This window comes from Gekko japonicus, unplaced genomic scaffold (assembly GCF_001447785.1).
Source record: "Gekko japonicus isolate JY-2015 unplaced genomic scaffold, Gekko_japonicus_V1.1 scaffold3112, whole genome shotgun sequence".
Classification (NCBI taxonomy): Eukaryota; Metazoa; Chordata; class Lepidosauria; order Squamata; family Gekkonidae; genus Gekko; species Gekko japonicus.
Window position 1 is genome coordinate 93,871 of NW_015165334.1, and position 11,251 is coordinate 105,121.

General features: G+C 47.1%; 1 protein-coding gene across 1 annotated transcript in view; it reads left to right on the forward strand.

The window, feature by feature from the left end:
* Positions 1-11,251, forward strand: part of HRH3 (histamine receptor H3) — a 49,959-nt gene that overhangs the window by 21,044 nt on the left and 17,664 nt on the right. Inside the window, exon 2 of the mRNA XM_015410549.1 lies at positions 6,342-6,508. Within this exon, the coding sequence (XP_015266035.1) occupies positions 6,342-6,508 (167 nt within the window). The remainder of the gene's footprint in view (positions 1-6,341; positions 6,509-11,251) is intronic.

Sequence of the window (11,251 nt, forward strand, 5' to 3'; positions counted from 1 at the left end):
GTACCCCTGATGCAGATGAACCCCAGGGTCCCTCTTATTCTGTAGGATCTATCCAGGATTGGGGTGTGTGTGTTAAGTGCCATAAAGTCACTTCTGACCTATGGCGATCCTATGAATTAAGGACCTCCAAAACGTCTTGTCATTAACAGCCTTGCTCGGGTCTTGCAGACTGAGGGCCCTTGTGGCTTCCTTGATAGATTCAGGCCATCTCATGGCGAGTCTTCCTTTTTTTCCTGCTGCCTTCTACTTTTCCTAGCATGATTATCATTTCCAGTACTAGGAAAAGTTGAAGGCAGCAGGAAAAAAGGAAGACCCAACATGAGATGGATTGACGAAATAAAAAGTATTCGGGTCCTGGAGAGGTAGAGGCTTGTGATAACTGCGAACCACAGGAAATCTTTGCTTTCCCTTAAAACATTCAAGAAACTTTATATATTACTTTACACAGAGAGTGATGCAAATGTGGGATTCGCTGCCAGAGGATGTCATGAGGGCCACAGGAATCAACAGCTTGAAAGGGGGGATTAGATAGATTCATGGGGGATACTAGCCAGGGTGGCTGAGGGAAACCTCCACATTCGGAGGCATTAATCCTCTGAACCCCAGAGTCAGGAAGCTGCATCAAGGGAAGGCCTCGGCCTCTATGCCTTGTCGTTGGCCTTCCAGAAGAACTGCTTGGCCACTATGTGAGAAAGGATGCTGGACTAGATGGACCACTGGTCTAATCCAGCAGGGCTCTTCTTATGTTCTTATGAAAGTCTTGGCCTCTTTGCCCTGTTGCTGGCCCTCCAGAGGAACTGGCTGGCCACTGTAAGAGATAGGGTTGCCAAATCGGACTTACCTCACCGGCGGGGGATTCTGGGGTGGCTCCTGGAGCGTGTGCATGCGCGCAGAGCGCGCATCACATGCACATCACAGGGAAGTGACGTCATGACGCCGGGCACACTGGGGGTGGGGCCACAGCCATTTGAGGGGAAAACTCATGACGTCACTTCCCTGTGACATGCACGCGGGGGTGGGGTTTCCCCCGGGGCCCAATTCCGCGGGGGCGGAAATTGGGCCTCCAAAGCGGGGGGAAATCTGCCCCCCGGGGGGACTTGGCAGCCCTAGTAAGAGACAGGATGCTGGACTAGATAGACCATTGGTCTGATCCAGCAGGACTCTTCTGATGTTCTGATGTTCTTACTTTCCATTGTCTCTAGTATTGTCTGCTTAAATTGGCCCCAAAAGGTCTTTCCCATTTGTTATGATCTGGGCTGTGCCACCAGAGGCCTGCTAGGCCCAGGGAGCCTGGCTAGCAGTAGGTGAGGCTGGGTGGTGAAGAGACTGCTGGGATATGGAGTTCACTACCTTCCTCCCTCTAATCTTTTCAATTTACCCCTTTCCCAAACAGTATTAAAAAGCTGCAGAACAGGGGTCTCTTTCTTTGAGAGTTTTTCAAAAGAAAACAAGGTTTTGAGCAGCCTCTTGGGGGGGGGGGAGAGGTGAGTATATACAGTCATGAGATCCTCGCTAACTAGGGGGGGGAATGGCAGCTGGAAAACAAGAGATCAGTGAGAGCTGCCTGACTGCTTGGGTGCGCAACAGAGTGACCAGACGACAGGAAATCCATTTTTGAAGCATCTCGGACCAACAGGACCAGACTTTATCAGGTATCAAAAAAAACACGGGGCAAGGGGTGGGGGGAATGGAACTCAGGCGACTCAGGCACGACAGACAAATGTTGCTGTTTGATCATGCACTTTAAATCCATAAGGGAACAGCAAGGGGAACGGATCAAATTGCCCGTGTGAACGCAGCCACTGTCTGAAATTCCTCAATGAGACCAAAGATCATAGAGGACAGCGTGCTCACCAATATCTTCTGGAACCAGGAAACCAGAAATTGTAACCAGGAATGGGCCTTTCACATGAACTTTTTGGTTCAGAAAATTCCAGAAGAGCATCACTTGAGAGTTAGAGTGGAAGGGACGGTCTTTTCCTCAAGAGGAGGTGCCCAAGAAAAGCCCCGAACAAAAAGGCTATTATTTCTCCTTTCTCTTAAAGAAGCACCCAAGTTTAGACCTAGGGAAAGTGGGTTGTTCTTTCACTGTTCGTTTGCGCTGGTGTTTCTTGCTTGACTCAATATTTTTGTAATCAGTGGTTTTATGTATTATATATACTCTTTGTCCTTGTTTCAAAATTGGTATGTCAGTTTGTCACTTTTGCAGCACATAAAAGCCTAAACTTACGCCCAGTGCTTTGCAGGGTACAAAGAGAAAGTGGGGAAATGCCTGCCTGAATATGAATTATGACAGACTCTGAAAATGTGCCCCTGTGGTCAGAGCAGAATGTAATATATAAATGCATAATAGATTGATGCAGGAGGCCAGGGAAGGTCTGTGGCTCTTTATTTGAAGCAGAGCTTTTAAAGAATCAAAGGGAGGCGACATGCAGCAAAATCCAAGGGATGTCTACTTAGAAGGAAGTCCTGATTTATTCAATGGTGCTTACATGTACATAGGCTTTTGCCTTTAAGAACAGAAGAACATCAGAAGAAGCCTGCTGGATCAGACCAGTGATCCATCTAGTCCAGCATCCTGTCTCACACAGTGGCCAACCAGTCTGGACAGCCAACAACAGGGCATAGAGGATGAGGCCTTCATAGGAACATAAGAAGAGCCCTGATGGATCAGACCAGTGGTCCATCCAGTCCAGCATCCTGTCTCAAACAGTGGCCAATCAGTTCCTCTGGACAGCCAACAACAGGACATAGAGGATGAGGCTTTCATAGGAACATAAGAAGAGCCCTGCTGGATCAGACCAGTGAGGGTCCGTCTAGTCCAGCATCCTGTCTCACACAGGGGCCAACCAGTTCCTCTGGAGGGCCAACAACAGGGCATAGAGGCTGAGGCCTTCTCCTGTTTTCACCTCCTGGCGCTGGGATTCAGAGGCTTCATTCCTCTGAATGTGGAGGTTCCCCTCAGTCACCATGGCTAGTAGCCAAAGATAAATGTCTCCTCCATGAATCTATCTAATCTCCTTTTAAAGCTGTATATTCCTGTGGCTATCACCACATCCTTTGGCAGTGAATTCCACATTTTAATAACTCTCTGTGTAGTATTTCCTTTTGTCCATCCTGAACCTACTGCCCATCTGTTTCACTGGATGCCCTTGAGTCGTAGCATTTTGGGAGCGGGAGAATGCCCTTCGTTCACAGAAAGATGATCCTGGGAAACAAGCTCCCGGTGGTGGGAAGCTGTGACAGGGTCTTACTTCTATGAAGAGTAAATAGGCTTAGTGACATGATCTCCTCATTGAGGTGTAGTAACTTGGGACCTGGACCAGGAGGATAGATTTCTCACCTCCTTGGTAGAACAGAAGTTCCTGACTGTCCCCTGGGAAGAACAGGAAGTGAAGTCAGGAGCAGCTAAGGTTGCTACGCAGAGGCAGGCAATGGCAAACCACCTCTGTTCGTCTCTTGCTGTGAAAACCCTACAGGGTCACTGTAAGTCAGAGGAAACTGGACAGTCCTTTACACCTACAGAGGGAAGTGATCGCCCGGACCACCCACTCAGTGTTCCCTCTAAGCCGAGTTAGTGTGAGCTAGCTTACAGATTTTTAGCCTCCGGCTCACACATTTTTGTCTTCGCTCACGAAGGACGGCTCCAGAGCAAACCAATTTATGCAGTAGGCAAATTGCTCGCTCACAACTTTAATGCCGGTAGCTCACGAAGTAGAATTTCTTGCTCACAAGACTCCACAGCTTAGAGGGAGCATTGTTCCCACTGCATATCTCTTGGAAGGAAAAACTATATTTGTGTCAGCAACATTTGGGAAAGGGCTCTTCCTGAGTGGGAGACAGTGACCACTGTCAGGTTTGGATATGGGAAGGCAGGCCTGAAGCCTCGCTGCTTATGATGCACTTTGGGTAGATCCATTTTCTCACCCTACCTGGTCTCACAAAGTTGTGTTAAAGCTCACATTCCTCCAACACTTTGTTACAAAGTCCTTGGGGAAAGGGCAGGGTAAATGAATAGAACCTAGTATAAGCCAAGCATCTGATTAGATAATAGACCTTTCTGTGGTAAATGGCTCCCATTTTGACAATCACGGCCTTCCTGGACCCGATTTCCAGTCCACGCTTCCAGCACCTTGGACAGAGCTTCTGGCTCCTGACCTGGGCTCCCCTCAACTCTGCCTATATCTCTGCTTATCTCCTGGTGAGATAATTCCGTTTTTAACATGTGCACGATAATCCATTAAAAATAGAGTATTTGCAATTTCAATTTTCACTTGCCTTTCTCTGTACGGTGACTTTGGACTACTGTTAAAAGTTTCAAGCAAGCCCTTCTCCCGTTCTCCTTGGTTTTTTTTTGGGGGGGGGCGGTTTTTGGTTAATCTTGCTTTTCACAGGCATCAATAACATCTTCTCAACCACAGTTTGGGAGATTGTCTTGTTTTTGCCATAGCAAAATAATGAAAACTGGTTTCCGGCACAAAGCCAAGGACTTCCTGTTTCATAGTCACGTCAGCCTTTTAAGAGTTTTAGGTTTTAAGGTTACTTTATCTCCATATTGTATAGAAAAGTTTTATAGTGAGTGGATAGTCTGCCAAAGGCTCCAAAACGGCTCCAAAACGGAAGTCAACTGGGGGTGGGGAGAGTCGGCAAACAGCAATTCTATCTAGAGCCTCATTCTTTCTCTCCTTTTATTCCTGTTAACTTTATATCCTTTCTCACCTACCATCAATTCTTTGCAAAAAAGGTCTGAAACCCCTAACTCTGAATAGACCAAATTTTATAATCAAGTACAGTAAGACATACAAATTCAGTGCTGTTGCAAGCTTGGGTTCTGATTGTTGTGGATCCATTGAGAAAGGGGAGGATTATAAGAACATAAGAGATGCCAATGTTGGATCAGGCCAAAGGCCCATCCAGTCCAACACTCTGTGTCACACAGTGGCCAGAAATACCAGTGCCATCAGGAGGTCCACCAGTGGGGCCAGGACATTAGAAGCCCTCCCACTGTTGACCCCCCCCCAAGCACCAAGAAGACAGAGCATCACTTGCCCCAGAGCCCCTATCTATATCTTGTGGCTAATAGCCACTGATGGACCTCTGCTCCATATGCTTATCTACTTCCCTTTTGAAGCCGTCCATGCTTGTAGCCGCCACCACCTCCTGTGGCAGTGAATTCCATGCCTTCTTCTTGTCGCACTGAGGAAGCTGCTGCTTCTTGCTCCTCTCTGCTGATGCTAGAAGAAACTGGGCACTGGTGGTGGATAACTGAGCAAAAAGGTGGACAGGGGTGGGAAGCAGGGCTCTCTGTGGCAGCTGCGCCAGAAACCATAGCTGCTACAGTCACTCAGAGACCTCTCAGGACATGGAGTTTCTGCATGTATTAGATCTGCAAAACCCAGCTTACTGAACAGGTAGCAAGATAAAAACAGCAAAGTAATGACACATTAGAGGCTGAGAATGTCAAGGAAACTGGGTAAAGAACCGGATACAATACAGTATCTGGTAGGAGTGTAGTGCTTAAGTCTTGGTAACGATTTGCAGGTACATTTGCCTTTTTCTTTTTTTTTTGCTTCTCCCTGTCTCTGATTCCTCTCCTGCAGGGATTTGAGCTTCACCCTCTATGTGCTTGGCCCTCTCCAACACTAATGCATGGATGTTGGCATCTGAGCGGGCCAGGAGTGGTGGCAGTAGGGCCCCCACCAGAAACGGTGGGGTGCTGGCAGCTGTCCCATCTCAAGTTACGGCTGGCCCCATGAAGATATTGATTGTAGCTCCAGTACTTTATTCTGTAACCCATTAGTAATTAAATAATGAGTAAGAATAACACTTAGATTTAAATAAGCAGTTCAGACAATATTAAGATTTTCACAACGATTTAATTTTCGTACAGAAGCTCGTTCAACTGTTAAAGAAAGATGTAATTTCTTTTATCATTCATAGATGATCGCTAACTTTAGGAAAGTTCTGGTTTATCCTGTAAAGAGAGAATCTATCCCAAAATTCTGTAGTATTGATGTTTTAATGTCTGCTTCTATATTTGAAATATGTAACACATTTGGTAATACATCTGATCTTACCTTTTGTACGTAACAACTCATGTTATTTGACAAACCTGATGAATTTATATTTGCCCCTCAACCCCCTTTTTCCTTTTGTATCCCATATTTCCCCTGAGTAAATAATATTTTTTTTAAGTTATGCTGGCACCTGCCCTGATACTGATCTGGATAGACCAAGAATTGGTATAAGGCAGATCCATGTGTACACCTCGCACTATGCCCAGTCTATGTTGGATGCAGCAGAGAATGCTTGAAAACCTAAATCGACTTCTCTGATTTCAGGGGCCTTTTGCATTCCGCTGTATGTACCCTACGTCCTAACCGGGAAATGGACCTTTGGGAGAAGCTTTTGCAAGCTCTGGCTGGTGATGGATTACCTGCTGTGCACCACTTCAGTCTTCAACATTGTGCTGATCAGCTACGACCGATTCCTCTCTGTGACGAGAGCGGTGAGTCCCGACTTGCAGACAGCTGACAGACTACCAGGTCTGATGGTCTGGTGTCCTTCACCTATCGATGGCCCTGGGTCTGACTAGAATTATCATCCCTTACTGATGTTCTTTGACTCTTGTATGAAATGATGGGGAAATTATGTTTCCTACCATGCTGCAGGGAGGGAAGGCAGCTTGGTATAGCCTGATCTCACCAGACCTCGGCAGCTAAGCAGGGTTGGTTCTTGTATGGGGGACCACCAAGGAAGACTCTGCAGAGGAAGGCAATAGCAAACCACCTCTGCTTCTCACTCATCTTGCAAGTCCCTTGCTGGGGTCAACGTAAGTCAGAAGCTAAGCAGGGTCAGTGCTTGGAAGGAAGACCTGCAAGGATGACTCTGCAGAGGAAGGCCGTGGCCAACCACCTCTGCTTCTCACTTGGCTTGCAAGCCATTTGCTGGTGTCACCAGAAGTGGGTTTCTACTTGACAGCACATACGTACGTACGTACCATGGGGAAACCAGGCCCACTGTCAGCATTGGTACAAAGTTAGAGTCCCATGGCACCTTTTAAGGCCAACAAAGTTTTATTCAAGATGTGAGCTTTCATCTGCCTGCACACTTCATCAGACGATGAAATGGAATCGCAGATCATAGTTGTATATATAGGTGGCTTGTTAAATTAGCATGCAAAATAGATGTGTAATTCCATTTCATCGTCTGACAAAGTGTGCAGGCACACAAAGGCTTGAATAGAACTCTGTTGGTCTTAAAGGTGCCATCGGACTCTTACCTTTGTTCTATTGCTTCAGACCAACGCAGCTGCCCGCCTCGATCTGTCAGCATTAGTGTTCGTGAGAGCCAAGCGTGCCGAGGGTGAAGCTCAAATCCCCGCAGGAGAGGGATCAGAGACGGGGCAGACAAGAGGCAAAAAAAAGCAAACGTACCTGCAGGTCATTACCAAGACCTGGTAAGCAGTTCAGGCAGGTTGACGATTATTGGGAAGAACAGGAAGTGAAGTCAGGAGCAGCTGAGGTTGCCGGCAAGTCGACAGTCCGAAGGCAGAGTCCAGGGGAGCCCAGGTCAGAAGCCAGAGGCTCTGTCCAAGGTGCTGGAAGCGTGGACTGGAAATCAGGTCCAGGAAGGCTGTGACTGTCGATACAAAACTACAGGTCAAGCAAATGTCTACGCCTGGCTTGAAAACACTGACAGCTAGATCAGCTTAGAAGGAAACAAAGAGAAATCCCGGAAGGAGAGTTGCACTGAGAACAGTTCAAACACCTGGTTTATTTAGTTATTTACATTTGGTTTCCCAGCAAGGCTGCCCCCAACACAGAGGTGAGGGGGCTCCTTGATTGAACCGCACTCCATATTGACACCTTCCCGCAATATCGGAAGACTTGTGCATGCATATGAAAGGTTATACTCAGAATTAAGCTTTGTCGGTCTTAAAGGTGCCACTGGAATCAGACTTTGTTCTATGGCCTCAGGCCGTCACGGCCGCCCCCCTGAATCTATCTTCCCACAATAAAGTTGATGCAAAAATTGTTTAAATCCCCCCCCCCTTTGCTTTTACAGGTCAAGACTTTCCCTTCTGCGAGGATAATTTGTCCGATAAAAGCCTGGGTCTCCTTGAAATAATAATTCGAGATCCAAGCAGAAAGATTTTTGCAGGTGGTAACAGAGAAACTCTGACGAATTAAAGACTGATCTTGACATGAAGCTGTGCACCCAATAGTGGGCGGAATTCTTAATTGGTATACACATTGCAGGTTTTGCTGTCTGAACAGATGATGCAGAAAGACAGACAGACAGACAGACAGACAGACAGATGATAAATAGATAGACGATAGACAGACATATAGACAGACAGACAGATAGATAATCATCACTCATGGCCCAATTATCTGAGAAGACCCAAACTCTGGGTTTACCTGGGATCAGTGTTCCCTCTAAGCTGAGTTAGTGTGAGCTAGCTCACAGTTTTTTAGCCTCCGGATCACACATTTCTGTCTTAGCTCAGGAAGGATGGCTCCAGAGCAAACTGACTTATGCAGGAGCCAAAATCGCCTGCTCACAACTTTAATGCCAGTAGCTCACAAAGGAGAATTGTTGCTCACAAGACTCCACAGCTTAGAGGGAGCATTGCCTGGGATGGTTCCCTTCGGAAGAAACAACACTGGAGACTTAGGGTGTTTTTATAGTTCCAGAGGGTAGCTGTGCTGGTGTGCAGTAGAACAGTTAGATTACACATGGACATACACACAAAGCTGCTTTATACTGACTCAGACAATCGGTCCATTAAAGTCAGTATTGTCTACTCAGACTGGCAGTGGCTCTCCAGGGTCTCAGGCACAGGACCTTCACATCACCTACTGCCAGATCTTCTAACTGGAGATGCTGGAAATCGAACCTGGGACCTTCTGCATGCCAGGCAGAGGCTCTACCACTGAACCATGGACTCCCCCGCCCCCAATCAAGCCCAGTAGCACCCTAGAGACCAATTCAATTTTCAGGGTATAAGGTTTCAAGAGTCAAAGCTCCCTTCGTCAGACAGGGTTCCTTATCTTGTCTCCTGTGCTATTTAACATCTACAGGAAACCGATGAGAGGTGAAAGATAAAAAGGTATGATGCCTATTGTAATCAGCGGAGGTGAAATGCTTGGGGTCAGGAAATTAGCTTCTGTAGTGAGATAAGAACCCCATGTCCCTATTCAGCCCTGGGGGAGACATTGTTCTTGTGGATGAACCCAAGTTCAGCAATCTCCCATTGTCATCTCCCTTTGAAGTTTCCTTGTTTGAGGACTGCTACTTTTCGGTCACCGATGGAATGACCTGGAAGATTAAAATGCTCTCCCACTGATTTTTGAGTGCTGCAGTTTTTAATGTTGGATTTGTGTCCATTTATTCTTTTGCATAGGGACTGAACTGTTTGTCTGATGTAGAGAATGGAAGGGCATAGCTGAAATCTGATGGCATATATAACACTGGAAGATGAACAGGTGAATGACCCTGAGATGGCATGGCTGATGTCGTTAGGTCCAGTAACAGTGCTGTCGGAGTGAATATGGGGACAGAGTTGGCCTCTTGGTTTGTTGCAGGCCACCGTCCCAGAGTCCATGTCCATGTTAGGATGGGTCTTGCTGTGGGTGAGAAATCGTTTAAGGTTAGGAGGTTGTGGGTGAGAAAAGGTTTTCTTCCTGATGCCTGTGAGAGAGGAGTATCATTGTCCAGGATAGGTTGTAGGTAGTTAAGGATGCGTTGAACTGGTTTGAACTGAGAGCTGTTCATGATCACCAGTGGTGTTCTGTTGTTGTTTTCATTGGGCCTATCTTGTTCTTGCTTTATTTGCAAATATGAGGCCCCGGTCACACGGGCAGGAAACTGCGGGGGAGAAGCGTGGCTGTTTGCCCTGGGGCAAACTACTGCGCAGTTACGTGATCAGACCTCCTGTGGAGGTCCTGTGGAGGTACCGTGGAGGTTCCATGGCAAGGGAGAGGTGCCGATCACAGGACAAACCGGCGCGCAACGAAGTAGCGCGCGCCGCGGCAAACTGTTTTGTTTTTGTGTGTACATGACAAATGCGCATGCTCCGTTGGGTGCGCGTGCGCATCCACAGAGACTTGGACAAAAAAACCCCACCTTATTTGCAAGGGGACATGAGCGGGCGCCGGATGCCACCGGAAACGCGATCAGACGCACGCCCTTGCCCCGCAGTTTCCGGAAACTAGTACCTCCGAGGTACTAGTTTTTTGCCACGCAGTTTCGGCTGGAAGCCTCGGTTGAGCCACGGGAGTGCTACGCTTCCCAGATGGGCTGGTGAGATCGCGCCCGGAAACTCCGCTTGTTTTCCGTCTCACTTGTGTGGCTTCTGTTCCGTGTGACCGCAGCCTGAGGTAGGTTAGAGGCGGAGGGAAAGAGGCATTCCTACAGTTCAGCTGATCTTCTCCCCATGTCAGATCCCCAAGTAGAGAGACCCTGCACCTCAAGGGACTTAGCCACCTCTTACCTCTGATAGATCTTTTGCCCACAACTCTCCATCACCTAAACGTATACTTTCTTTTACAAATACATACACTTCTTTCCAGCTTGGTGGGAAGTTCACCTCTTCCTAGACTTACCATTTGTCTGGTGGCAGTGAACAATCTCCTGTCCCCCCTGTTCTCAGTCCCTGGCCCTTGATAATTCAAAGAGCAGGAGGAAAAAAAATGGCAGATGGCATTGATGATGATACTCTAGGAATTTCCCCCAATCTCAGTGGCAAAGATCATAAAGATTGGGGGACTCCTAGAGCGTCACCCAGAAGTGATGTCACATCCATTGCTCCTCCACCCAGAAGTACCATCATATCTTGCATGCTGGTCTAGGTGTTTCCCCAATCTCTATGGCAAACGGCATAATGATTGGGGGATTCCTAGAGTGTCCTGTAGAAGTGACATCACATTTCCTTGAAATGCCACCCTTCCCAGGCACTGCCCACAAATCTCCCAGAGCATAGAGCTGGCACCCCTATGGCTCTTCTTGAACGAAACCATTCCCTGACATTTGACATTTGTCAAGGGGATATATACCATTGTTAAGACACTTAATCCTCCCCTTTGTCAATGGATCCATAATTATCAAAAGCCAAGCTTGCAACAGTATTTAATTTGTATGTTTTACTGTACTTGATTGTAAAATTTGGTCTTTTCAGGGTTAGGGTCTTCAGATCTTTTTTGCAAAGGATTCTATCTATTTATTTATTAGATTAAATTTGGTTGAC